Source organism: Thunnus albacares, chromosome 8 (genome assembly GCF_914725855.1).
Source record: "Thunnus albacares chromosome 8, fThuAlb1.1, whole genome shotgun sequence".
Classification (NCBI taxonomy): Eukaryota; Metazoa; Chordata; class Actinopteri; order Scombriformes; family Scombridae; genus Thunnus; species Thunnus albacares.
This window is the reverse complement of record NC_058113.1, coordinates 16,665,420-16,693,099: the sequence shown is the minus strand read 5'-3', so window position 1 is coordinate 16,693,099 and position 27,680 is coordinate 16,665,420. Positions and strand designations below refer to the sequence as shown.

Sequence of the window (27,680 nt, the reverse complement as noted above, 5' to 3'; positions counted from 1 at the left end):
GAGCGTGTGGATTACATCAGGAGCCATCTTCATCTTAACTGCTTGAATGCATTGCTTCCAACTTGTTATTAGCACCATAGCAACAGGCAGGCAATCTCTTCCCCTTAGGTGGTCTTGTCATTGTTAGTGATGAGGTCCAAAATGGTAGTGCCACCTGCAAACCTGAGGAGTCTGACTCACTCGTCTCACCGTTTCTTGATTTGAAAAAAGCAGAAAAAGAAAGCCAATGAACATTAAAGGCTGCATTTTTTTAAATTCATACCATATAATCAGTGCTTTAGCCAAATCCTGTGTTGTGTCCCCTTTCTTCAATGTGTTTTCATGCTGTAAAAATGCATATCTTAATTTATCAACATACCACTCAGCTCATTAAATCTCTAAGATACTCCAAAAGTACCATTTCATTATTTGTTTAAAGCACTCAGAACACCAGGCTGCTCTGAAATTAGGTGTAGTAAACCGTAGCCCCCCTTGTAAATGGCATTTTCTGGGTACAGTGCTGAGCTGCTAAGACAACAGTCAAACTAGTCAAACACATCACATACATTTTACTACAGTCTGTGGCTCCAACACCAACACATAGGTTCCTTCATGTCGAGTTCTGTCATAAAAGGAGTCACTCATTTGCACCTGTTCAAACCAGAAATATTTGGATGTAGCTAGACATATATACACCATACTGAGTACAATTTGTGATGAAATGACTCTAGTTCATGGCAATTAATGTCAATCAGTAGGCTAGAACTTATACATAGACATGAAGTTTAATGTCTCTTAAACTAAACTAAATGTGAACGTATATGAACGCTTAATATGTTTTATGCTTCACTTTGTCTCTTTACAAGTGCCACCTAGACCCAGAACAAATCCCCTCAAATCTACTGTAATTTACAGAGCCATTACAGGATAGAACTCTCTACCAAATCACCTTATTAAAACAAATACCAGAGCCGCTTTCAAGAAAACAATAAAAGAGCACTTAATACAATTAACTGTATGAAAGAACAGTAGATGACTCATCTTGCTTGCTGATTGTTTTTTGTTTGTTGTTGTTTTGTTTGTGGTGTCTAATTTGATAATGGATCTTTGTAGTCTGAAGGTATATAATGTATATAATTGTTTATTAAAACGTGTGATTTCTGTGTCTGACCCCAGGAAGACTAGCTGACGTCATGGCATTAGATAATGAGGATCCTAATAAATTGATAACAGAGACCAGCAGGACTTACACAAGAGAAAAATTATGTAAAGCCTACAGTGGGCTATCCAACAAAATAAACAAAATAAACAGCACAGGGTTTAAACAGAAGAAAATCATAACTGCACATAGAGCAGCAAGCCAACAGGAATTATAGGTCATGCTGGTCATTATAAAACTGTATATGGATTGTGTGTCCTTTGCCACTGTACTTCAGCGGAGCAAAGAACCTGCTTTAGCCTATATTTTGGTTCATCTAAAATAATGTTAAATGGTACATTCAGCAGTAACTTATAATGATAAATATTACATTGATGTAACATGCCGTGTTAAATGAATTTTAAAATCTTCACGATTTTCAATGTGAACAAGGTTTCACACTTTGGAGCTAGCAAACATACAAATCTGGCAGTGATTGAGGGCAGTGTCTGTTGCTAAGCAACGGAATGCTGAACCGCCCCCAGGACTGTACAGCTCATGACAGTCTCCTTTGCAGACAAGCATGTAGTAAAACTATTTTAATACGAAGTAAATAATTCAGGGGATAGTTTCTAGAGCTGCCGTCACAAATAAGTTTCCTTTTTTTACGTTTCGTTGTAGGAAGTGACGGGACTACAGTACGTCGTGTTGGTAGAGCAACCATGTCCGACGAGGAAAGCGTGCCCTCTTTTCTTGAGGACGACAGAGTGAAGTTTGTCGAGGAAAAAGTTTGTGGGCTTCTGAGACTTCAGCGCCAAACATGGGAGAAAAGTGCAGTCCACGAAGAGTTCCAGGCACTTTTGAAAGACCTATTTGAAAAAGAGAATATTATATTTTTCTTTTCATCACAAAAAGGTTGTTTGGTTGCTTCTAAGGAGGTATGGCTGTTGCAGAATATCCAAAACCATTAAGCTAGTTTAGTACATTATTAGTACATTCGATAACTTAGCATGTATATTTGACAACTGCTAGTTAACCACGAAGTTTAGGGCACTTGCAAAATGTTATTATTTATGGATTGAGCATGACAGACTTTACTTAACCTATATTAAGTGTCATATCTGTTTGTAGTAAAATCTTTTGGTCATTTTTTTAAACACAGGTCCCACCTTTATCCCGAAACAAGCAGATCTACATTCTCAAGAAGCGAGTTGTCCCCATCAACTCTGAGAACTACAGGGAACTTCTGCTTTTTGGCTTCTTGTCTCCTTCACCACTACTGCAGCTGTCAAACACAGTTGAACAGGTGATCCTCAAACCCTCCGTCCTACACTTATCTCATAAAAAAGCAATTTGCTGCATGTTATGTCAGTTATTTTGGTTGTGCAGATGTGTTTTCCAGCTTGCCTTTAAGACTGGATGAATACATTTTCATTCTATTTTGTGTTTCTTAAGGTATGCGTTCCACTGCTGTCAAACAACCTTAACCACCAAATGTGGCCAAATCTGATGTCTGAGGACATTATTCGAAATGTCGAGAGCGTATGCAGTAAGACATCAGTTGTATGGGGTCAGGTTTTAGGGAAAACGGTCCTCCCTATCCCAACAGTGACCGATTGGATGGACAATGTTTCCAGTACCTTTGAAATGTAAGGAAACACACATTTTATCTTTGTATTAGAGACCTTGATGCTATAAACAATACAGAAACACCCTCAACATATATTTTTACCCTCAGGTATGATAACTATGACAGGGCACTAGCCCATGCCATAGAAACCCAAGTCATCAATTGGACCAATCTGATCCAGAAAATGTTGAAGGAGGATTCATCAGACCTACTTATGACAGGCTGTAATCCAGGACCCAACGCTGAGCTGAAGTTCTGGGCTTCCAGGAAGAGCAATATTCAGAACGTTTATCATCAGGCATGCTCCCTTTTCCTCTGGAGCTTCAATAATATTGTGATATGAATTATTTTCATCTCTTAACTTTCCTTTCCCTGTTAAAGCTTTTGGTACTTTCACTTGTAGCTTCAGAGTCCCATTGTTCAGAAGATGGCAAAGATGTTAGAGATGATGGAAAGCAGCTATCATCCAACAATCAAAACTCTAATAGAGAATGTCTTTGATGGTAAGATTAGTTGGTGTCTTTTTCCAAGCCAGACAACATACAGTCCCTTCTGTAATCTGAAATGTTATGTACATCATCATGTGTTTATCACATCTTGTTTTCTCTCATTATGTTTATATTTCCTTTTTTTCTCAATTGAAAGCACTGCAAGAGGCCCAGGACATTGACCTCCATCTACAACCACTGTGTGCTCAACTGTCTCAACTGGAAAAGAAAGGATTTCCTCACTTTGAAACATTCATCCCTGCACTGTTTCACACTCTTTTCCTTATCTGGACTAACTGCCAGCCATATCAAAGACCGGCACGCATTGTGGTGTTACTTCAGGAACTTTGCAATCTGCTCATTGAACAGGTAAAACTCTTCATGAGAAACACTAGTAGTGATTGAATACACCTAGTGACACATTTATGCCGCTAATGTAATTAGACACAGTGCATGGAAAAGGGCACAATAAAATACAGATTCTTTTGTCAGTGATGTTTTGCTGATGTTAGTCAATCTGCGTTACTCTGACTTAGGTTGTAGACTGTCGCTGTGTGCTTAGAAACAAATTCACAGATAAAATCTTACCTTACAGGCTTCTACATACCTCTCTGCTGATCTGTTACTTAGAGAGGATCCAGAGGAAAGTCTACAAATGGTAAAGATGGTGATAAAAGTCTTCAGATGTTTCAGAGAGAGTTACCAGACCCAGAGGGAGAGGTTGGCCAACCATGCGAAACATGCACCCTGGGATTTCCCATCTGCCATGATTTTTGCACATTTCAACCAGTTCCTTAATCGCATGCTACAGCTGGAGGTGAGATTGTATTTTCATCTTTGTATTCAGACGTCTGGTTTTATTTTTATGTTGTTTTGTTCCCTTTTATAATATGTTCCCTTTGCAGGACTTGTTTGAAATAATGCTGGACTATCAGCGGATGGAAAAACTGGAATTTGGTGGACTTAAAGGCAAACTCTACAGTGAGCACGCTGCTCAGCTGTACAGAGAGTTCTGTAGCCACTGCCACATGTTGAAGCACAGTGAAAACAGCCCACTTGATTGCAACTCTGAGGTGAAATTGTCTAAAAATGACTTTTTATAGGCATTTATACTGTCCAGTAAGATTTTCTTAAACCACTACTTTACAGATCCTGCAACTGCAAAAAATATTCACAATGCATTCTTTTACACAGTTGTACTCATCATTTAATTCTGATTAATTGTTAACTTTCTCATAAGGATTTTGAAAACGAGTATAAGGATTTCAAGGTGAAGATTATGGACTTTGAATGCCGCCTTGCCAGCCTTCTATGCTTGGCCTTTAAGGATTGCTCAGGACTGGAATCAGCACTCAAAGTAAGCAAGACTGGATAATAGGATGATTTTGATGACAGTATAGATAAAGTGAATAGTCAGTGACAGAGCTACCAAGTGGGGCACCAACATTTTTCTGATTTTGTCCTTCAGCTGTTAACTATTGTGGGACCCTTCCTTGAGCGAGGAAAAATTCGACAGATATTCAGTCCCAATTTCCCTCTACTGCAGCAACATTTCAGAGAAGAACTGGAGAAATGTAAATGTCTGTTTAAATCCCAGCTCAATCAGGTACTGTAAGCAAAATGAGATATTAGCAATATGTATCCAAGGCACAATAAGAATTGTTCATTCAGCACCTATTTACCATTCTTTCTGTGTTTACAGATGGAGAGTGGTCTGAATAAGAACATGGCTCACACGTCTGGAGCTTTAAAGTGGGCAAAAATGCTCCGAGAACGCATTCAAACCCCTTGGGAAAAAATCAGATTACTGTTTGACACGTCAGTGCATTTTTACTACTTCCAGTGAATGAATGAATTAATAAATCAGTTAGACAATTAGACAAATAGATGTACATATACAATAGATAACAGGTAAGAAATTACTATTGTGCTAGACTAATAAATGACAGCTGTTTGATAATTATGCAATATTTTCAGATCTACGGGAGGTGTAGAGATGGTGACAGAGTACCACATGTACATGGAGATGTTGAGTCTCCTGGACCGATATGAGGAAGACATTTACTCTGAGTGGTGTACTGGTTTAGAACAGGCCTGCTTGATCAACCTCAGTCAGCCCCTGATTTCAAGAAATACCTCATGTGGCTTGATCTCAGTCAACTTCAATCCAAAGGTAATTGATGTAATGTTCCTATAAAATTGAAGGTACTTGCTGTGAAAGTCTCTTACAATGCTGAACAGTTGTTTTGGAGGTACTGTAAAATAAACTCTTTTATGTCACCACCAAATTGTGCTAAATTGTTCCCTGGGTCAAATGTCCTTTATTTTCAAAGAAATCTGTTCATAACTTTTGAAAATATACTGCTGACAGAACCAGACATGATTTTATTGCTGACGTGTAGACATAACCTTACTCATATAGTTATTTCATTCAAATTAAAATACATCCTCCCACGGATTCCGTTAGTTGAGATAAAACATTTTACCACCACCCCACTGTGACTATGGATATCGATTAATCACTGTTTCTTTTCACTCCTTAGCTGACTGAAGTCTTGACAGATGTGAAATATATTCAAACTCTCAGTCAGATCAACATCCCTGCAGCTGCAGTGACTGTTTTTGAGAAGCGTGACATGTTCACAAAGGTTAGAAACATGAGCTCACTTATACTCATGCACGCTTGTTGAAGTTAAACAATAAGCAATGGTCCTGTCATATTATCGTTTACCTCAAAAGAGTTTTTTTTTCTCCAGTATGTGAGCAGTCTGCAGCTGCTAGTACAATGGTACAACAAGCTTAAGCACACAGTGCTAGAGGTGGAACTTCCTCTCATCAGAGCTGAGCTGGTGTCCATAGACCTGCAATTGACAAGAGCAGAGACTGACCTTACATGGCAAGACCAGGACTGCTGGAGCTTTATCAGCACCACCAAAGACATGGTCCATGACCTTGTATGTCGAGTCAGCAGAGCCAAGGAAAACTGCGAAGCCATCCAGTCAATGATGAAGGGATGGAGCAAACAGGCCATGTTTTGCAGGAAGGACAACAAGAGAGGCTCACTTATACAGCTGGAAGACAGGGGAGACCGTGTCAACAAGATATACAGCTCCATAAAGAAGGATGGGGACTCTATCCACAAGCTGGTACAGGTGCATATGGCTGGATTTATGATAATATTCACTCTTATGCATTTTCATGTGTACTGTAGGCTTGTGTTGCTGTAAGGAAACACTAAAAATGGTTGGCATGATTCCAAAACCTTCTAGCATGCGGTAGAGATATTTGTCTCTACTACAGGATTACAACCCATTGAAAGAGCAATTCTGTTCACAGGCAATTTAAAACATTTATACAAATGTTATTCATTTCATAATTTGCACTTGGATTCAAATATGACCAGCTAAATCTAATATTTCATGATATCCAAAAATGATGTTACTTTAATGTATTTTAATATGTTCCAATACTTGGGAAGGTGTTATTCTGAAATGGATAAAATTAAATTTGACTGACATTGATTGTTTTTGTGCTCACCATCTCTCCAATATCTCTCAATTTCATCAGGAGAATATGGTCCTTTTCCATGCTGACCCTGCTTCAGAAGCATGGCAGTCCTACCTGGAGTATGTGGATGAGATGGTGGTGGAGGGGTTCTTTAGCTACATCAGCCACTCTCTCCAGTTCTTTATGGACAACATGGAGTCTTGGCCAAAGCAGGCCCCCTTATTTGAAGCTCAGTTGATGCTTAATGGCTCAGGGATGGCCTTCCTTCCCTCACTGGAGCGAGACACAGGGGATGGTCTCTACGAGCTGATAGAAGGACTGGTCGGAGATGTATTCAAGACTTCAGTGAATATCAACAGAGTGGCTGCTCATCTGAGCATGGAGAGCTATCAGGTACTCTGCTGTAGATTTTAACATTACCACAGACTTTTTTTTTCTAAGAGTATATTTATATACTGAATTTTTTTGAACTTTTGACAGGTACCTATATTATTATGGTAGTATCCAGTAACTTTTCTGCATAGCATTCTGTATTTGTACATTGTTTACTTCAAAATGGTTAAAATAGGTCCAGTATGGAAAAGTGTTCTATAGTATATTGACCAAAAACAAGCCAAAAGTGTATTCGCCTACTGTGACTGCCTAAACTTTCTAAACTCATTACAACGTACTCTTCTACAAATCATAAATACTCCTGATGTCATGTGTCATGTCATATATCCCTTACAGAGTGTAATGGATGACATGCTAGATTTGTTGGACCTGAGACAGGAAATAATGGAGCGAGTGGAGAATGTCCTCAAGAAAGCCATAAATTACCAGAGAAAGTTTGATTGCTACACCCATCTATGGCAAGATGACAGGGTTGAGTTTCTCAGCCAGTTTCTCCTGTATGGACGTGCACTTACAACTGAAGAGATGGAGGCTTGTAGTGCAGATGTACTCCCTGAGAGCCCGCCTACAGTCGATAACTTCAAAGAACAGGTGAAAAGCTCTTTAAACTCGTGAATTACAGATGTTCCATAAACAAATTTTGTTTCTAATTTACCATGGTCTTAATTTTACAGATAGATTTCTATGAGGACCTGTACTCTAAAACTTCCAAGCTTGAAGACTTCACAGTGTTTGATGGATGGTTTCGGGTGGATATCAAGTTCTTCAAAGTCAGTCTTCTTAACACAATAAAAAAGTGGAGCTGGCTTTTCAAGGAGCATCTCTTGACATATGTCACCAACAGGTAAAATTGAGTTCTGCTTGGCTAATAAATGCAAATAAAACTGTACCATCAGTCATCTCACTCTGCATGCTCTCCCACTCAGTCTTGATGAGCTGAAAGAGTTTGTCCGAACCACTATTGAAGGGCTAGCCCGGCCTGTGGTTAAAGGAGACCACAGTGGCTTGGTGGAAGTTATGAGTCACCTGCTGGCTATAAGAGACAGACAAACAGCCACAGACAAGATGTTCGAGCCTCTTAGAGACACAATAATCCTCCTGGAACGATATGGAGTGATCATAACAGACCAGGTCTATTCTCAGCTGGAGGTAAGGAAAGGAGTAGGATTCTTCTCCTATTTCACTTGCAAGTCATTTAATAATATGATACCAAATTATTGTTAATTGATTGTCAAAGAATCAGAATACTGTATGTTAATTTAATGACCTTGCTACCTTTTAAAATACAAAATAACTCTCTCTTTAGGAACTCCCTGAAAAATGGAGTGGGGCTAAAAAACTGGCCTTGAAAGTGAGGCATGAGGTGGCACCCATGCAAAATGCAGAAGTGCTAGTTTTACGAAGATGTTGCATGGCATTTGAGGTGAAAAGTCACTTTTAGCTACTATTTCCAGATAAATGATATATGCACAGTATTGAAACTATTGTCTCATATTCACCAGTGTGAAGATATTGAAACTGGCATCTCTTATTTTTCAGGTGAAAACAAGCCAATTCAGGGAGATGTTCAGAGCAACTGCCCCTTTCAGTTACAAAACACTGCATCCCTACATCAATCTGGAGAAAGTAGGAGTTCAGCTATTGCTTGGTTATTGGATTAAAATATTAACACTGTATCACACCCTTTGGATAACAATTACTGCATGTTGCTTTCCAGTCTGAAAAAGCAATCCGAGACATGGAGAAAGAGGTAGCAGAGCTGCAAGAGTCTACAAATCTATTTGACGTCACTATCCCTGACTACAGAGACATAAAGCTCTGCAGACGAGAGATCACGGTCCTCAAAGAACTGTGGGACATTATTGTTTTTGTGCAGGTAAGTAGCTTAATGCATATTGTACACTTAAATGTCACTATTCTTAAGGAAATGGAAATAGAGAAGAAGGCCTCATCACCATACCACAATACCCAATAACTCAATAACTTGACCAGCCTGTCCTTTTGGAGGCTGTCATTGATTCTGTGAATACCATGTAGCCTCTAAACGTCCCCATTAAGTACCCTCAGCCCATTGACCCCTCTGCATGCGTCTTTATCTATACAGAGCAGTGTGGAAAACTGGACAATGACCAAATGGAGGCAGATAAACGTGGACCAGATGGATGCAGAATTGAGGAGGTTTGCCAAGGTGAGGTCACCAACAGTGCTACATCACACCAGCACATCTCTCCTGCTGTCTTGCTGTCATGCACCATTGCTGTTTGTAACAGATGCCCCTAATAACTAATTATGTTTACCTACCTTCTGTTTGTGTAGGACATACGGAAGCTTGACAAAGAGGCCCGCATGTGGGATGTGTATTCCGGGTTAGACCTTTATGTAAAGAACATGTTGACGTCACTGCGGGCCGTGAGTCAGCTACAGAACCTGGCAATACGGGAGCGCCATTGGGTGCAGCTAATTAGAACAACACAGGTGCATATATAACCACAGTAGAGGTCTTTTTTTGCAACATAAAAATTTGAGTCTTTACGTCATGACAATAATTATTTTTTAAATAGATGGACTTCACCGTGACTGATAGTACCACCTTGGAAGACCTCTTGGCTCTGCAACTCCACTTTTTTGAAGAGGAAGTTCGCAACATAGTGGATAAGGCGGTCAAAGAAATGTCCATTGAGAAGGTTCTTCCTCAGTTATTTACGCTATGTTATTAAGCAATTTATAAGTTAACATATAAATAAAATGCTACAGCAAGGTGTGGATATATGAACAGTTATCCCCACTTCATAGATTTCTAGAAAACATTACCCATTATAACATCGGTCAACATTACCCTTTTGCTACGTCTATCACAAGTTCCCAAGGTGATATTTTCAAATGTCTTGTTTTATCTAACTGACAGTCCAAAACCGAAAGATATTAATTTTACCATCATAGAGGATTAGGACAAACATAAGCAGTTGAGAAGCTTGAACCTATGAATTGTCAATTTTCCTCAACAAATTACTTAAACAATTGATTTTTAAAATGATTGCTAATTAATGTTCTGTCAATCATAATTGTTGCTGCTCTAGTTTCAACTGAAGAATAAGGCCCTGAATTAACAAACCAAATCCTTTACAGTTCTCTGCATTATAGATAGATGTCCAAACTCTTGAATCAAAGTTTAGGACTACATTTAAAGAGTGTAAATCTTATGAACATGGTCCATTAGTAGATGTTTTACTATTATTAAATCTTTTACAGTAGAGTTTTATTAGTCAAACATAGTCGGGATTGTGCTGTCCATTATTTTATTTCAGGTTGTAACAGAAATAAGTCAAATGTGGGCGTCAATGGAGCTTTCATATGAAGATCATTACCAAACCTCTGTGCCACTTCTTAAATGTGACGAGGAACTTATTGAAACTCTTGAAGATCATCAGGTAAATTTCTAAGTTACTTAAAGAGATTCTTTGTGTGACATTATAGCGTAGAAAACTGCATAATGGCTGTAAAGCACAACAACTAGTTCTCAAGATCAGTTGTCTGTGAGAAGCACTGATAGTTAAGTGCTGAATAGAGATGAGAATGCAGGAAGGGGCCGCCCTGTCTGACTGTCTAACAGCACAGCTGAGAGTGGAGAGGTCCCTATTGAGTCCTCAGATTTATAGCTGCTGTCAGACACAGGGCATTGTTGCACCATGGCAGTCTTTGTACATGTACACCAGATGTATTGGGGGGTTATAGCCAGCAATTAGAAGTCTTGCCACTTTAGTGCCTCTGTCTTTGTGTAAACAGACTGTTTCCCTCCCCCACTTTTTTATGGCATGGCTAGCTGATGAATATGCTTGGGAATTAAACTGATACATGTGATGATGTGAGGTTATCAAGATATGGCTCTCTTTTACCACAGATTGGGTGGTAGTTTGACATGTTTGAGTTTTAGGTTGGACCTTTTGACAGGCTATGCTCAAATGTCTCTATGTCCTCATCCTCAAGCTTCAGCTCCAGGGCATCTTTCAGAGCAAGCATGTCGATCACTTCCTTCTCCAAGTAGTGGAACTACAAAAACAGCTCACTGTGGCTGACTCTGTGCTGATGGTCTGGATGGAGGTCCAGAGGACATGGGCCTACTTGGAAAGCATCTTCAAAGGCTGTGATGACATCTGCCAACAGCTGCCTGCAGATACACACAGATTCCACGTTATAGATGCAGAATTTCAGGTCTGCACTTAGTCTTAAGTCTTAAGTCATGCACGTATGCTAATTCCACTGTTCTCAACGTTTTAAATGTGGTTTCTTTCAGGAGTTAATGTTGGACAGCACTAAGACCAAAAATGTCATTGAGGCCACCAACAAGCCTGAACTATATGAGAAGTTGGGGGATCTTCAGAAAAGGTTGATGTTTATTTTAATCTTTGATTTTTATTGTACTGTCGACAGTTTGATGTTTTGTGCGTAATATTCCTGCATCTTTTCTTACAACAGGCTGGCATTGTGTGAAAAAGCTCTTGCTGAATACCTGGAGACAAAGAGACTTGCCTTTCCAAGATTCTACTTTATTTCATCTGCAGACTTGTTGGACATTCTCTCTAAAGGGAGTCGTCCCAAAGAGGTACATTTGTGTAGAATTTTCTGAAACTTTTGTAGTATTAATCCAAGTGTCACTATTTTTATGCTAACTGTATGTGACATAAAACATTCAACATCTTTTTCAGGTAACTGTCCACCTCTCAAAATTATTTGACAACATGTCAGATCTGGAATTCTCCAGAATTGAACAGTTGGATAATCCTAGACTTGCAGTGGGAATGTACAGCAAAGAAAGGGAATATGTCCCCTTCCAGACTGGATGTTGCTGTAATGGGCCGGTAAGACATTACATTCAGTATCACAGATTCTGAATTAACTTTCTAATTTTTCATAATTTCACTAATGATAAGAATACTTGATATCAGGTGGAGGCATGGCTTACTTGTCTGGAAGAGTCCATGAAGGAATGTGTCAGGGGTCACCTGTCTGAGGCCGTGTCTGTGTACGAGGACAGACCCAGAGAGCAGTGGATTCTCGACTTCCCTGCCCAAGTTGCTCTCACTGGATCTCAGATCTGGTGGAGTAATGACATGGAGCTGGTGTTTAAAAGACTGGAAGAAGGATTTGAGTCAGCACTGAAAGACTACAACAAGAAACAGGTACATTTTAGGATGAGCTAACACAGTAACATTTAAATACTAGTAATAAAAAGTAGCTCTCAACAAGTCAGCGCTGCACAGAAGAAAAGCTGCTGAAGATCCAAAATAATGAACATGAACATTTTTTTGAATATTTGCTTGACGAGGGCCTTTTGCAATAAACTTCATCTTTAAATTGCTGAAACTTCACTTGAAGATATTGGGCCACATACATAAGCAGCAGTATGTATAGTAACTAACAGTTTCTTGTTATGGTGTTGTGAGAGGGGTGTTGATTTAATTCTGTGTTAATTGGTGATACCATAATGTGTGATGTGTTGAATGGGATTGTAGCATATTATTTCAAGGAGTACCTAATATTTAGAAATAAGAATAACTCCTTAAAAAACATGTATCTCTCACCTCAAACACATATTAAACATAAACTGGCTCCTCTTCAGGTTGCTATCAGTATTATTTCAACATCACATAATATACTAATTGACAGTTGGTGTAAAATTACATTATTGGTTTAAAATATCATTTTATTTACACATATGGCATACATACATGTATATATATTTAAATGTTAAGATTGTACTACATTTACATGAATTTGTGTGTAATCTGAGGTTTAAGTGGCAGCTGGAAAAGAGGATGGACACATTTTCCATAATGCCATCATAATCACAGGAGAGTCAGTGACCTGAGCCCCTTGTTGTGGGCTATGCTCACAGTAGTATTATTACTCTTGTCAGTTTCATCAGCACTATTTAAGGTTAGCATGTCCTTGGCTGCTGTTTGAATAATCTCTCTCTCCGTTCAACCCACTGTACTGCACTGATTAGATCTGCTGTCATACAGGACCTGTGATAAATGCAAGATATCCAGTGATGTTTTGGTCAAAATAAGAGCACAAGATTACTTTTGATTGTTTCTTAAGTCACAATCCTTGATTTGTGTTCAGTGCTGTTTTTGCCAAATCAATAAATCCACAGGGTCCACATTCATATAAGCTGCATTTGCAGCATGCATGATGCTGACTCAGAAACAGTACTTTACACCAATACAATTGGGGTGTTAACAACTTGTAAGTTTTTTCTTTAAACATAATCCCATAGACCCCCCCTCCCTTTACAACCTTTACAAATACAAGTGTATGAACAGTACTAATACAAGCAAGACAGGAAATGTCTAAGCAATGTTATATCAGAATGATGACAATTCAGAAATCTTATGTGAATTTAAAATTTTCATGTTTGCCTAAAATCCTAACTGTCGCCCAGAATAACTGTTTTTCTTATCTCCTCCAGATTTCTCAACTGAACTTGTTGATCAGCATCCTGTTGGGTGACCTAAGCTCAGGCGACCGGCAGAAGATCATGACTATATGCACTATTGATGTGCATGCTAGAGATGTTGTTGCAAGCCTTATTGCACAAAAGGTTAACACCAATAAGTCATCTCATGATCTGCATTTGATTTTTGTCTGATTGAACTAACTCTGACATTATAAAAAAAATCTCATATAGTTATGTAAATGAACATATCGTAGTGTCAAATCAGTTTTATTTATATAGCCCAATATCACAAATCACAAATGTGCCTTAAGGGGCTTCACAATCTGCACAGCATGTGATATCCCCTATCCTTAGATCCTCCTTTAAATTTTGCTTTTGAAAGTTAGATTAAGAATTCACTGAAAATCACAACCCGTATAGTAATAGTTCAGTTCTCCATTTGCAACCTATATGTTTGTTTTTTGAGTTAACAAATAAATATGCTGTTGTAACAAATTAACAAATAACAACAGTACATTTATTCACTTTTTTTTTAAACAAAATATAAATAAAGGCACAGCTTTCATTTCAACGAAATGGATAGACAAAAATATAGATTATAGACTTAGAAGCAAAACATTTTAACTAGTTATAATTATCATACTGCCTGCTCCTAGTATCTACTTGTGCTGTATGTCTTGTGACATATTATGCCTTTAAGATAGTTTGATAGAAGTCAACTGTGTTCACAGGTCACCACCTCACAGGCCTTCCAGTGGCTTTCCCAGCTCCGACATTGCTGGAATGAGCAGCAGCGCCATTGCTTTGTTAATATCTGTGATGCTCAGTTTCTTTACCTTTACGAGTATCTTGGAAATACACCACGTCTAGTCATCACTCCCCTCACGGACCGGTAAGATTGCTCCTTATCAGTGTTCAACCTATGCATTTAACGTTTCAACACATTTGCTACATTCAGTGTTGTATGTTTCTCTGTGTGCTATTGCCATGGGCAAGTTTAGGTGCTACATCACCCTGACTCAGTCACTCCACCTGACCATGAGTGGAGCCCCAGCAGGTCCCGCTGGAACAGGGAAGACTGAGACCACTAAGGATCTTGGCAGAGCAATGGGCGTCATGGTGTACATATTCAACTGTTCTGAACAGATGGACTACAAGGTTTGAAATTTGACAGCCCTTTGCTTAGTTCATATATTGATCAGTTGTTTCAGTAAACATGTATGCATCAGTTTTAAATGCAGTTCCTGTTTATTTTTAGTCGATTGGTAATATCTACAAGGGTCTGGCCCAGACTGGAGCATGGGGCTGCTTTGATGAGTTCAATCGTATTCCTGTGGATGTTCTGTCTGTAGTAGCAGTGCAGGTCAAAACTATACAGGACGCCATTCGCTCTAAAAAGAAAAGGTAAGTAGTAATAGCTGAATACATGAGTCCCTCATGTTGTAGCAGTTTATTGTTAAAAACAGGTTAACTCTCTGTGAAATCTCACAGGTTCCTGTTCCTAAACACGGACATTGTCTTAAAGCCCTCGGTGGGGATTTTCATCACCATGAATCCTGGCTATGCGGGCAGGACAGAGCTACCTGAGAACCTCAAGGCTCTGTTCAGGTGGGAATGATAACCTTCTTTGATTACCTTCCTTCGTGTGCTTTTACTTAGCGTGAGGTTCATTGTCCGCTCTATCTTTGTCCTGCTGTAGACCCTGTGCCATGGTGGTGCCTGACACTGAACTTATTTGTGAGATAATGTTGGTCGCAGAGGGCTTCCGTGGTGCTAAGCTTTTAGCCAGGAAGTTTATCACTCTGTACACTCTCTGCAAAGAACTGCTCTCCAGGCAGGTAGGAGAAAAACACTTAGTCACACTGTTATATTTCATAATGTTAGATTACAACAGAGAACATCAATAATAAATCTTTTCAGTTATACCTCAGGAGCACAGCAATGCATGAAACCATTCAATAAATCTTAGTAGTTTGTTTGATAGGATTTATGGCACGCGTAGACATAGTAATACACGTCTTTACTGTCTATCCTTATTTGTCTATTAGGACCACTATGACTGGGGTTTGCGTGCTGTCAAGTCTGTTCTGGTTGTGGCAGGAGCACTGAGGAGAAGAGACAAGACAAGACCAGAGGATCAGGTGACTTATATGTGAACTTCATCCTACAGCCAAAGGAGAAAGAAGCATTGTCATACATAATCTAAAGTGCGTGGTATTTCTCAGGTGCTGATGCGTGCTCTGAGGGACTTCAACATGCCAAAAATTGTGACTGAAGATGTGACTATCTTCTTGGGACTGTTGGGAGATCTATTCCCAGGTTTGGATGTGGAGAGAGAGAGAGACTATGACTTTGAAAAGGCCATCAGAAAGACCACTGTGGAGCTCCGACTCCAGCCTGAGGAGACATTTATCCTCAAGGTTTGACACAATATAGTGTATAAATTGTTACTGTTTTTTTAAAAAAAAAGAATGAAAAAGTTTCTAAAATATCAAAACTGTCTTTATTTTGTCAGGTGATGCAGTTGGTGGAACTCATGGCTGTGCGTCATTCTGTCTTTGTTATTGGAAATGCGGGAACTGGGAAAAGCCAGGTTTGATTTTCATTCCTTGTATATTGTAAAACCTCACAATAATTTTGTAGAGTAGTTTTCAAATATCAGATATTTGTTTTTCAATAGATATTGAGAGTTCTCCATAAAACCTACGTAAACTTGAAGAGAAAGCCAGTTTGGAATGACCTCAATCCAAAGGCAGTAGACAGAGATGAATTGTTTGGCTTCATCCATCCCGCAACTCGCGAGTGGAAAGATGGTAAACAGATGATTTTGAATGAGAATAACAAAAGTTAGAGCTACAAGAAACAGTGCTTACTGATAGTAGGTGTTATGGTTAACAATTTTGAAGTGTAAATAATGTTTGCCCCTTGCAGTCTCAGTTGTTGTTTGTTTCAATCTCTGTGTAAGGTTTGCTTGCATCACTGATGCGAGAGCAGGCAAACATCTCCCACCTAGGACCTAAGTGGATTGTGTTGGATGGAGACATTGATCCGATGTGGATTGAATCACTCAACACAGTGATGGATGACAACAAGGTACCTCCCTCCTGTTCACTCATACACTATTGTACAACACATAGCAACCAAGGTGGTATAGATAGAAAAAGATGTTTCTTTCCCTCTCCTTCACCAATCACTTCCCGGAGTGTGAGTACTTGGAGGTCTTTTTCTAGAGTGATGAATCATGTCACAGTGATCTTGAGTCTTTGAAATATTCCAAAGCAAGTCTGTCAAACCTGATGAGATATGAAGGTGTTTTTCTCATCGTTTGGGTAGTGTCTTGTCCATCATATTGACCATTCAAATGTTATGATATTTAGAAACCGCAATGCTTCACAACATTTTTCAGGTCCTGACTCTAGCCAGTAATGAACGCGTGCCGCTCACCTCATCCATGAGACTGGTGTTTGAAATCAGTCACCTAAGAACGGCCACTCCTGCCACTGTGTCCAGAGCAGGAATCCTCTATGTCAACCAGCAAGACCTGGGCTGGAACCCGTGAGTGACACAGAGCTATTCACATAGTTAACACTGAAGGTTTTTAATTCAGTGCTGTTTTCTTTCTGTCATCTGTCTGACATCTTCTTGTGCTTGTTGTACCAAAGTCAGTATGTTATGTGTATGAGGGTGCCAACATTGATTCAAATCCTGATCAGGTCAGCTCAGCAATAAATTAAGAGGTGATTGCTTTAATTGTTGCTCAGGTACGTCACCAGTTGGATTGACCAACGGGAACGCCAGACAGAAAGGGCCCACCTTACCATACTGTTTGAGAAATATGTTCCTCGCTGTCTAGAACGGATGAGAAACACGTTCAAGACAATCACTCCTATCCCAGAGAACTCTATGGTGCAGGTACACAACACACAAGCATGTGCACTGTATTTATGTCTTCATTTTTATGTTTGTACAATCAGAAACACACACAGTAAAATAACCTTAACCCATTTCTTCTTGTTCAGACACTCTGCACTTTGCTTGATTGCCTTCTTACACCAGAAAATATTCCATCTGACTCTCCACGTGAGCTTTATGAGACCTACTTCACCTTTGCCTGCATCTGGGCTTTTGGTGGGGCCTTGTATCAAGATCAGGTATTATTTTTGTCTCATTCAAGGCGATGAAATTGAGTATGGTAACAATAACAGTTCACATTTTTGTTCTTTACATACCTGATAGGCAACACTTAGAACATTTTTTGTGCAAGAGTTTTGACATGACAGTGTCCTGATAAAGCTTATTTTATGCTTGGGTGCTCAAAACTCTCAACAATTGAAATGATGCATTTTTGATAGAAAAATGTGTACCTGGGCTTTAGTGTTATTGGATAGTTTGTTACAAAGGTAATACTCCTGGTAATACTCCACTTAGTTATCACTCCACTTGCCTTGTCTTTGTACTTCTGTAACAAAGGTATAAATACAGGGTGATGCTCGACAGCGTCCTTTGTTGAGAGACATGTTGAGAGTGTCAAGTGACCAAGAATAAATTAAGCTTAACTGTCTGTCATTTGGACTAATGGTGGGGCTGTCCATTGAAATGATATGAATTATTGCATGATATTATATCTTCAATGATTGTCTAGCTCTATGATTACCAGGTGGAGTTCAGTCAGTGGTGGACCAAAGAAATGAAGACAGTGAAGCTACCAGCACAGGGGACAGTGTTTGACTACTACCTTGATCCACAAACCAGACGGTTCCTGCCCTGGAGTGATACTGTGCCTCTGTTTGAAATGGAAACTTGTACACCGTTACAGGTGAGAACATATGAGTTACAGTCAGTGTAGCCATGTAGGACCGTTCATGTGACTCACAAACAAGAAACACAAACTTTTCAAAGAGGTTTGACAGATGGTCACATACACAATCATAAGAAGCAACCTTTTTAAAGAAAAATAACCAAAAATGAACAATACACTCATATTAAAAATGTATGTACGCCTCAATGAACATAATAAGAGAGGGTAAAGTCACATCATGAGGTTATGGCAGGGGTGCTAGAATGGATGATAGGCCTGCCACTGTGTCTGATTACCATCTACTACACCCCATACCAGACTGTGTGGGGGTGAAGGCATGAGCAACAAGGCTTGAGCTATCACCCACGCTCTATTGTCTTTCTTTATGCTCCTGCGTACAGCTGTGAATGCTCCAAAGGCTCTTGCTGAGCCATAATTAGTGGGGTTTTGTTCTGAGCAAATGATGCTATTATGACAGAATAGTTGCGGTGTACTAGGGAAATACAAGAAATTATAAATCACATACAATTCACTGAACACATGTCTGTCAATAAATCACACTCAAAGAAAGCCATAATAACCATGTATGTTTCTGTTCTCTGTCTTCCTGCTGTTTCTATGATTGCAGGCTGTTCTGGTACACACAGCAGAGACTGTGCGTCTTCGGTACTTCATGGACTTGTTGCTGGAGAGGAGACAGCCAGTGATGCTTGTGGGGAATGCTGGAGTGGGAAAGACTGCACTTGTCAGGAACAAGTTAGACTGTCTGCCAGAGAGTTACATGACTACAAAAGTACCCTTCAACTACTACACTACCTCCCTCATGCTGCAGGGTGAGTGGAGTTTTTCTGTTGTTCTGTGGCACAGAGTTGCAGATCAGGTAAACTGTAGCACCATCTGCTGGTAATGTTCAGATTTAAAGAAGGTGGAGGGGGAGCGAACTTCACCCTCAGATATTATTTCAGTCATTATCTTAGTTAGTTGTTAATTTGTGACAAATCACTTTGCCTTCTTTTGTAGTGATCCTAGAACGACCATTAGAGAAAAGAGCAGGCAGAAACTACTCCTCTGTAGGCAACAAAAGGCTGGTCTACTTCATCGACGATATGAACATGCCAGCTGTTGACAGTTACGGAACAGTGCAGCCTCACACACTTATACGCCAACATTTGGATTATGGGCACTGGTGAGAACACCCTATACACTTAGTTGTACCAGTTTTTCACTTGTGAGTTTTAGTCTCATTCCGCAACAAAAAATGTTTTTCCAAGCCACATATGTTGTACTTTTTTCTCAAATCAAACCATCTGCTATCTCTGTAGGTATGACAGACAGAAATGGACCCTTAAAGAAATACACAACACCCAGTATGTTGCCTGTATGAATCCAACTGCTGGGAGCTTCAATATCAACCCCAGACTACAGGTACAGTATGTTTGCCAGTGAAACTGCCCTTATTTTCTGAAGATGGATTAAAAGAAGCATAGCAGCATAATTCATTTTTCTATAAAAATGTCATCACCTGTGTTGACTGAATTATATGATTTTAAAAGTTTTACATAGAGAATAGTTTTAAGAAAGTATAGATTACAGTATGTGTAAATTAGTGCACAAGTTGTTATTTTACAGCTCCCTTTGACAAAAGTACAGCTTATCCATTAAAAATGCAGTGAAGACTCTTCAGTCAATAGCAAATCTTCATCTGCACAAACTTTCCAACATTCTCACTTCCACGTTTGCAGTGGAAAGATTATCATGGGAAGAAACATTAAAATCATAATATTGCATTTGCCATAAATGATCATGATCTTAAATCTCCTGTGTGGTTTGGAGCATAAATAAATCATCATAAATCATGCAACAGATTTTAACACAATATTTTATACACAAGTGGCAGCATGGTGGGGATGTATTTTAATGATTTAGCAACTATTCCTACTACTGCACTACAAAGAAACAACCCTGTAATCTAGTTTAAATACAATCTCCAGATGAATCAGTTTTAACCCAAAAGGCCTGCCAAGGATGTATTTAAACATGTTGCAGGTAGAAGGTCACCCCTAAACTCGTATCAGTACTTTCTTTTAAAAATCATTGTAACCATTATCATTTAACTATTATTTAACTATCATTAACTACTATACATTGCTTGGTTGTTCCTTCGCTTTCTACAGAGACACTTCTCAGTGTTTGCTGTGAACTTCCCTTCATCTGAGGCTCAGATGTCGATCTTCAGTCAGATCTTGTGTGGCCATCTGACGCAGCAGCCCTTCAGTATGCTGGTTCAGAGGAGCGCTGCAGCTGTGGTCCAGGCTGCCATAACACTTCATCACAAGATGGTTCACAGCTTTCTGCCCACGGCTATCAAATTTCACTACACATTTAATCTGCGAGACTTGTCTAACACCTTTCAGGTAATGCTGATTTTAAGCAAGTTTACTATTAGACTTTTGACTGAAAGCTAACTATTAATATAATTCTGTGTGTTATTTCAGGGCATTCTCTTTGCTGGGCCTGAGAGTGTAAAAGACAACACTGATCTGGTACTGCTGTGGCTCCACGAGTCCTGCAGAGTGTACTCAGACAGACTGGTAGATGTCAAGGACCTTCAACTCTTCCAGAGACTCCAGACTGAGACTGTGCACGAATGCTTTGAGGTGCGATGCAGATTCTGATTAAGGGTGTAAACAGTATTAATAGCTGTTCTTCACCTTCAGATACCAACACTGGCCTAAAGATTCAAATGATTTATTATGTTTGTCCTTTTCCAGGGAGTGGAGGACAAAAAGGTGACAAAGCAGCCCCTCCTCTATTGCCACTTTGCCCATATGGGTGAGGAAGCCTCCTACACTCCTGTTACAGACTGGTCTGTGCTCAGGACCATCCTCACAGATGCACTGGAGAATTACAATGAGCTCAATGCAGCCATGAATCTGGTGCTGTTTGAAGATGCAATGCAACATGTGTAAGTATAGTTGATTGCAACTATAGTGTAAATAATACATGTTTTCCTCAAACAATTAATAAATAAATGGACATAAGCAATTTTATGAAATGATAAGAAAGGCCTGCTGGAAGGGAAGTTAATATAATGTGGAGAGATAAAGATGTTTAGTGGCATAACAAAGGTTGTGTTGTTACCAGCTGTCGCATCAGTCGTATCCTGGAGTCTCCGAGGGGTCATGGCTTACTGGTTGGGGTCGGAGGCAGTGGGAAGCAGAGCCTGACTCGTCTGGCTGCTTACATATCCTCTGTGGAAGTCTTCCAAATCACTCTGAGTAAGGGTTATAGCATCCAGGACCTCAAGGTAAATATTGATGCCGTTAATAGGTTACAGCTAAGCAGAACATGAAGCACTGTATAACTTTATAAAATATGCTGTTATTAAAATGTATAACCTTCAAGAGACACATATTACAATCCTTAGATAGGGTCTTGAATGATATTGTTTTTATTCAAAATGGCTGTAAATACTAAGTTTTTTAAAAAAAATTCCCTGATCAATATTCCCTCTGGCTGCATGCAGGATATTGATGCAAATCAGTTTTGTTCAGCTTCTCCACTAATGTGGGAAATCATTGTCAGATACTATTAAAGGGCACTGGAAAATATTTCAATATCTTGTCGATGAAACAAGTTTTGTCAAGTTAATCATTTAATAATCACTTAAAAGTGCAAGGTGTCATCATGAGGTTTATGCTGTTATTATTGTTGGACAATTTTTATGTTGGCAGTGTTTAGTGTGAACAGTGATGGGTGTACATTCATGCCATGCCTGTTTTGTTTAGATGGATCTGGCAGGTTTATTCCTAAAGACTGGTGTGAAGAACCAGCGTGTGGCTCTGCTCCTGACTGATGCACAGATACCTGATGAGCGCTTTCTGGTCATTATTAATGACTTACTGGCATCAGGTCAGATTCCAACTCCAGTGTCATACTGTTCTGTTCAGCTTTATCTTCCTGAGACTAAAAGCTTGATGTCAACATAGTTGTATTATCTATTGTCACCCTCCTACATTGTTCTTGAATGGCTGTATATGTGTCATTATGTCCATGTATGCCGTGTACATAGTTTTCAACTTTATTCAGTCTATCAAATGATTGTGAAATCAGAATGTAGTATGAAGAGTGAGTATTGTTCGAGCTTGTCAGTTTGTGATAATGACTGTGCCTCTCCCTGCAGGAGAAATTCCTGAACTCTTCAGTGAGGAGGAGATTGAAGGGATTGTGTCGAGTTTGAGAGCTGAAGTCCGAGCACTTGGACTACTTGACACCAGGGAGAATTGCTTGAGATTCTTTACTGACAGAGTCCGACTACAGCTGACGGTCTGGTATTTTTCTAGTAAATTTCCCTTCTAATGACAGTGTTATCCACTAGTGCTTATACCCTTATCAGTCTGACGAATTACTGTCATATACTGTCATATACTGTTGCTCTTCCACTTAAGTAGTTTCTGTCTTGATAACATGTTCAATTATTTGCCATCACTATTGTGTGAACATGTCTAGGTGAGCTGCTTTGAGGAAAATTCTTGGGGGAAAAACAAAGACTTAAATAACTGAATTTTCTGGAGCCAACATCCAGCAGCCATTACTTCTTATGGCATATAATTTGCTGCTTGGTTTTTCAGTAGCCTATTGGAAAAAAAATCAGATACCATTATGGATTGAGGTGAAGAAAATTGACCTGCAGAAATTGAAAACTTATACTAAAGATGACATTTTTGATTGCACTGTAATGTACCATCACAGCTGACATTAGCAACAAGAAATGAAAGAGCAAATCGTACACATACTCTAGCACCTTTGAGCTACTAAATGAAGGGCACTACTGCTGTGTAATGTTATTAAAAATGTTTGACAAGCTGAATTAACAGACCCAGACAAACTGGGGGGTTAAAAGGAAGGAAATTCTTGTCTCAGTACACACGTATGCGGTCCAGCTAATCTTTGCGCCAGGGCCTCTGGTAGCGTCACCGTCTGCTTCAGCCAACTGGTAATGTGGCTGTCTGTCCACATGCCAAGGTGATGAAAGTGGGGGCATAGAAGGCTGCCAGTTATGGGTTTCCCTTTAGGATGCATCTGCAGTATCTATGACCTGCGTTGATTTACTTATGTGGACTTGGCTGTACATCTTGTCCTTTTTAAGTAGGGGCATGCAGGCACTCTATATGTGTGCATGTTTGTACAGATTTGTTTTAGATGACTCTTCCTGCTTCCTTCTTTGTAGGTGATAATGTGTTTGTCTCCAGTGGGCAGTGCCCTTCGTCTCAGGGCCCGTCGATTCCCCGCCCTCATCCAATGCACCACCATCGACTGGTTCCATCCATGGACCTCAGAAGCTCTGCAGTTGGTCAGCCACAGGTTCATCCAAGAGATTGAAGGCATTGAGGTCAGACCTTTGAACCCAAGTACTTAATCTCTCTCATCCTGATAGTGAAATTCTCAATGAAATTATTTTTGTTGCTCCCTTCTTTCAACCATACTTGTGTGAACTATGTAATTCTACTGCAAATATCAACATAAGCTGTCAGAGATCCATCTGTGTGTGACATATCTTCCCTCGGTTTGCCATGTACCCCATATTCTAAACTGAGTTCGACTTTAATGAACACCTTTTAATTACTACAGTGCAGCTGGATTAACTTTTCCATAGATCCCTCATCATTAGTTCTCTGCTGAGGTACTGACAAATTGCTGAACACATGCCTGGAGACACACAGTGAGTGCAGGCATACCATTGTTTTCCATCATAGCAGTGGAACGATCACAACCCAGGATCATTTATGTTAATGAAGGAAGAGTGATTAAGCACATAACGACCCTCTAAGGAGGCACAGCTGTCACAACCAGGAAGTGTCATCACACATGTGAACATGTGCCAGAGTATTAGTCTCCACTGTTTGTGTGTGTACATCTGTCCATGTTTGGATGTTCATGTGTAAAAAATATAGAAGAATTTTTGGAATTATTAGAGTATTAGTACTGAGGTGATAGTAATAGCGGTGACTTAAGCACTAATAATATTAGAAGTAGGAGGTAGAATGGTCGTAGAGTAGCTATCGTAGACTAATATTCAAGCCTGGAGTTATTAGTTAAGTTGTATTAATAAGGTACTCAAAGGAATAATTGAGGAATAATAGCATTTTGTGGGTGCAGAAAAGACTTTGTACTAGTTTAAGTTAATGTGCATTAATAACAAAAATTGTGTTAAGTTGAAACAAAACAATATGTAAGACATTATATCTATCATCAATGATTTTTTGTACATTCATAAAGAGACAGGAATACAAGAAATGAAATGATAATTTATTTAAAGTTTAGAAATGCACAACCCACTAACAGCTACAACAGACAATCAATGAGAACTTTTTTTGCATTTCAACTGAAGATAACATGCTTTGTCAAAAAGCATTATGTCAGATCTTAATTAATAATGATTTTTTTCCTACTGGCTCCATGATCATTAACAATGGCTTTTTTGTGAGTTATGGTTTGGTTTGATCCTTGTATTCTCTGCTCATTTGTTTTTGCTTTAATTGATCGCTAACTGTATGATTAATAGAGGCTCTGTGTCATTGAGCACCATATGATGAATACCCAGTTGGAATGTAGCAGCCACTGTAGATAGTGTTTAGAAAGTTGGAGATAATGTAAACAGTGTGCATGTTTTACAAACTGCATGTCAGTGGTCTAAACACATTATTTTCACAGAGGTTTCAAAGCCTAATCAGTCCTGCTAGCTGCACCTAAATTTCAGATTGAGTAAGTCAGGGCCAGCCAAGTAAGATGGCAAAACTTGTAGATGAATTCAAAATTTATGAAGATAATATTTCAGTCCCCATCAGGTAGGGGATGTTAAACTCTACTCAATCCAGCTCGCCCTCTCCCCCTCCTTGTCTGCTTATTTTTACAGCCTGCCGTCCAGGAATCCATCAGTCTTTTCATGGCCTACGTTCACACCAGTGTCAACCAGGCAAGTGAAAAATACCAGCGCAATGAGAAGAGGTACAATTACACCACCCCCAAGAGCTTTCTCCAGCAAATCACCCTGTACATGAACCTTCTGGAGAAGAGCCGGGCTCAGCTCCAGCACAAGATGAACCGGCTTGACAGCGGCCTTCAAAAACTCCAAACCACTGCCGCTCAGGTAAGCGTCTACTATATTCTGTAGAGATCTAATATTAAGGTTTGAGGTACAATGTTGTGGTATAAAAATTAGGACTGGTACTTAACAGTGTTGATTTTTCCCTGACTTTAAGTATATTACACGAAGCATGTGTAATCATTTTTTCTCTGTTGTAGGTTGAGGATCTAAAAGCCAAATTGGCATCCCAAGAAGCTGAGCTGACCTTTAAAAACCAGAATATTGAGGCTTTAATTACAAAGATTGGACTACAGACTGAGAGGGTTAGCAGGAAGAAAGAGGCTGCGGATGTCGAGGCACAAAAGGTTAGATATCCTTTCACATACTGGTGATCATTCTGTTTCCCTCTTCATTGCACTTCATATTGCTCCATTCACTACACACACTTTTTGTCATGCAGTTCATTATCTTGCTTTTGTAATTTGTACAGGTTACTGTCATCCAGGCAGAAGTCTCAGTCAAACAGAAGGACTGTGAGAAAGACCTCGCAAAAGCGGAGCCTTCACTGTCAGCTGCTACGGCAGCACTGGACACCCTCAACAAGGTGCTCTATGTTATTAAACTTGGCAAAAGTCAATTTAATCTTCAGTCATTCTAAAGATTGTGAAATGTTTATAATCCTGTTTTAGGTGAACCTAACCGAGCTGAAGGCCTTTCCCAACCCTCCTGCGGCAGTGATCAATGTAGCCGCAGCTGTGATGGTTCTGCTAGCTCCCCGCGGTCGAGTGCCTAAGGATCGGAGCTGGAAGGCAGCGCGAGCCTTCATGGGCAAGGTTAAGCTGTCATCATGTCAATCACATCTGCCTGATTAATGCCAATCTAATTTGTGTGTGGGCCTTGACCCTGGCCCTGCCCACCATCTCTCCCATGCTCACATTACAGCTGGATGGCTCTATGAATATGCTCCCTCACAAGGGGAGCAAGTGAGTCGACCCGTTCCTCAACCTCTAGATGCTATTAATGCAACTGTGGCAATAAAATGATGCATTTGCTTTTTAAAAAGCCAGTAAATTTTAACATGAAATGGGGGTCAGTTCTTTCTATCCCAAAGGCATATTCTTTAGCATTTTATAAATAGCTTTACATTTTTTAGATCAGTTGATTGAATTTATTTGATAAGTTAAAAAGCATATGCATTCAGACATGCCTTTTATATACACACGCATCATTTTCAAAAAAAGCTAAATATCTTATTTTCCCTGTGGTCCTGAATGTGAGGTAGGTGTGGGTGGACAACAGGTCAAAGAAAAGAAAAAGGTCAAATTATTATTTTTTGTGACTTTAAAAACCTTTTTACATTCAGGATGATACATTTATATTTTACATTCATGTGTAATAAATACATTAATCCAGTAGGTAGTCAGTGAAAAGCCACTGTGCTTTTAGTATGACTACAAAGAGGCTGTTATTTGCTTGTTGATAACCCTTCCAGCATCACTGCTAAGGATTAAACTTCAAGTATAAGTCCAAACTGAACATCAATTCAATTTATACATTTTGCACAACAACAGAGGTTGGATAATTAGTCTGGAGGTTACTGGAGAAAGAAGTCAAGTTATAATACATGTTTGTGTCTCTTGTTTTTTTGGTCTTTTTCTGGTTTCTGACTATTTTTCTCTTATTGTAAGATTTTGTTGATATCACCCTATTTTAGACCGATATCTGCCTGAAATTCCAGTGCAGGTATTGATGTATCCTTTGAATCCATGTTTACGTCTTTCAGGTGGATGATTTTCTGCAGGCCCTGGTGTCATGTGACAAAGAGCACATCCATGAATCCTGTTTGAATGTGGTGAAACAAGAGTATCTGAGAAATCCAGAGTTCCACCCTGATCTAGTTCGGACCAAGTCTACAGCTGCAGCTGGACTCTGTGCCTGGACTATTAACATTGTCAGATACTACGAGGTCAGGCAGGCATTTTCTTATATTTACTACAAAAAGGTTTGATTTTTATTATGGAGTTTTTTTTTTCATAAAGTATGCCTCCTTTTTTTAGATTTATTGTGAGGTCATTCCAAAGAGACATGCATTATTACAAGCTAATGCAGAACTAGAGACAGCAACAGCCAAACTGTCGGCAGTTCAAAAGAAATTAGTGGTGAGTGACATTTTATGATTATAGTTAATAAACTATCTTAGTTT

The 27,680-nt window shown here is 39.4% G+C and overlaps 1 protein-coding gene across 5 annotated transcripts in view; it reads left to right on the top strand.

The window, feature by feature from the left end:
* Window positions 1-1,608: 1,608 nt before the first annotated feature.
* The window catches only part of LOC122986767 (dynein axonemal heavy chain 11), a 38,106-nt gene continuing 12,034 nt past the window's right edge, over window positions 1,609-27,680 (top strand). For 2 of the 5 annotated variants that reach the window (XM_044358114.1, XM_044358112.1), the window contains exons 1-61: window positions 1,609-2,055; window positions 2,280-2,423; window positions 2,573-2,766; window positions 2,856-3,045; window positions 3,151-3,250; window positions 3,393-3,604; window positions 3,831-4,052; window positions 4,141-4,308; window positions 4,476-4,592; window positions 4,704-4,841; window positions 4,938-5,053; window positions 5,213-5,408; window positions 5,779-5,883; window positions 5,992-6,387; window positions 6,803-7,135; window positions 7,472-7,726; window positions 7,810-7,979; window positions 8,062-8,284; window positions 8,442-8,558; window positions 8,675-8,761; window positions 8,853-9,011; window positions 9,240-9,323; window positions 9,452-9,610; window positions 9,697-9,819; window positions 10,441-10,563; window positions 11,120-11,344; window positions 11,427-11,518; window positions 11,609-11,735; window positions 11,839-11,991; window positions 12,079-12,312; window positions 13,605-13,736; window positions 14,324-14,484; window positions 14,594-14,750; window positions 14,851-14,996; window positions 15,084-15,200; window positions 15,292-15,430; window positions 15,641-15,733; window positions 15,818-16,012; window positions 16,108-16,185; window positions 16,273-16,405; window positions 16,558-16,685; window positions 16,999-17,147; window positions 17,354-17,504; window positions 17,612-17,743; window positions 18,235-18,408; window positions 19,019-19,223; window positions 19,411-19,576; window positions 19,713-19,815; window positions 20,565-20,804; window positions 20,886-21,047; window positions 21,162-21,355; window positions 21,535-21,697; window positions 22,179-22,302; window positions 22,574-22,716; window positions 23,621-23,782; window positions 25,307-25,540; window positions 25,696-25,842; window positions 25,968-26,081; window positions 26,167-26,310; window positions 27,261-27,443; window positions 27,535-27,636. In XM_044358114.1, coding sequence (XP_044214049.1) covers window positions 1,840-2,055; window positions 2,280-2,423; window positions 2,573-2,766; window positions 2,856-3,045; window positions 3,151-3,250; window positions 3,393-3,604; window positions 3,831-4,052; window positions 4,141-4,308; window positions 4,476-4,592; window positions 4,704-4,841; window positions 4,938-5,053; window positions 5,213-5,408; window positions 5,779-5,883; window positions 5,992-6,387; window positions 6,803-7,135; window positions 7,472-7,726; window positions 7,810-7,979; window positions 8,062-8,284; window positions 8,442-8,558; window positions 8,675-8,761; window positions 8,853-9,011; window positions 9,240-9,323; window positions 9,452-9,610; window positions 9,697-9,819; window positions 10,441-10,563; window positions 11,120-11,344; window positions 11,427-11,518; window positions 11,609-11,735; window positions 11,839-11,991; window positions 12,079-12,312; window positions 13,605-13,736; window positions 14,324-14,484; window positions 14,594-14,750; window positions 14,851-14,996; window positions 15,084-15,200; window positions 15,292-15,430; window positions 15,641-15,733; window positions 15,818-16,012; window positions 16,108-16,185; window positions 16,273-16,405; window positions 16,558-16,685; window positions 16,999-17,147; window positions 17,354-17,504; window positions 17,612-17,743; window positions 18,235-18,408; window positions 19,019-19,223; window positions 19,411-19,576; window positions 19,713-19,815; window positions 20,565-20,804; window positions 20,886-21,047; window positions 21,162-21,355; window positions 21,535-21,697; window positions 22,179-22,302; window positions 22,574-22,716; window positions 23,621-23,782; window positions 25,307-25,540; window positions 25,696-25,842; window positions 25,968-26,081; window positions 26,167-26,310; window positions 27,261-27,443; window positions 27,535-27,636 — 9,849 coding nt within the window. In that variant the 5' untranslated portion in view covers window positions 1,609-1,839. Of the gene's footprint in view, window positions 2,056-2,279; window positions 2,424-2,572; window positions 2,767-2,855; window positions 3,046-3,150; window positions 3,251-3,392; window positions 3,605-3,830; window positions 4,053-4,140; window positions 4,309-4,475; window positions 4,593-4,703; window positions 4,842-4,937; window positions 5,054-5,212; window positions 5,409-5,778; window positions 5,884-5,991; window positions 6,388-6,802; window positions 7,136-7,471; window positions 7,727-7,809; window positions 7,980-8,061; window positions 8,285-8,441; window positions 8,559-8,674; window positions 8,762-8,852; window positions 9,012-9,239; window positions 9,324-9,451; window positions 9,611-9,696; window positions 9,820-10,440; window positions 10,564-11,119; window positions 11,345-11,426; window positions 11,519-11,608; window positions 11,736-11,838; window positions 11,992-12,078; window positions 12,313-13,604; window positions 13,737-14,323; window positions 14,485-14,593; window positions 14,751-14,850; window positions 14,997-15,083; window positions 15,201-15,291; window positions 15,431-15,640; window positions 15,734-15,817; window positions 16,013-16,107; window positions 16,186-16,272; window positions 16,406-16,557; window positions 16,686-16,998; window positions 17,148-17,353; window positions 17,505-17,611; window positions 17,744-18,234; window positions 18,409-19,018; window positions 19,224-19,410; window positions 19,577-19,712; window positions 19,816-20,564; window positions 20,805-20,885; window positions 21,048-21,161; window positions 21,356-21,534; window positions 21,698-22,178; window positions 22,303-22,573; window positions 22,717-23,620; window positions 23,783-25,306; window positions 25,541-25,695; window positions 25,843-25,967; window positions 26,082-26,166; window positions 26,311-27,260; window positions 27,444-27,534; window positions 27,637-27,680 lie in introns of those variants that run through there. The other 3 variants (XM_044358113.1, XM_044358115.1, XM_044358116.1) reach the window with 3 other exon arrangements.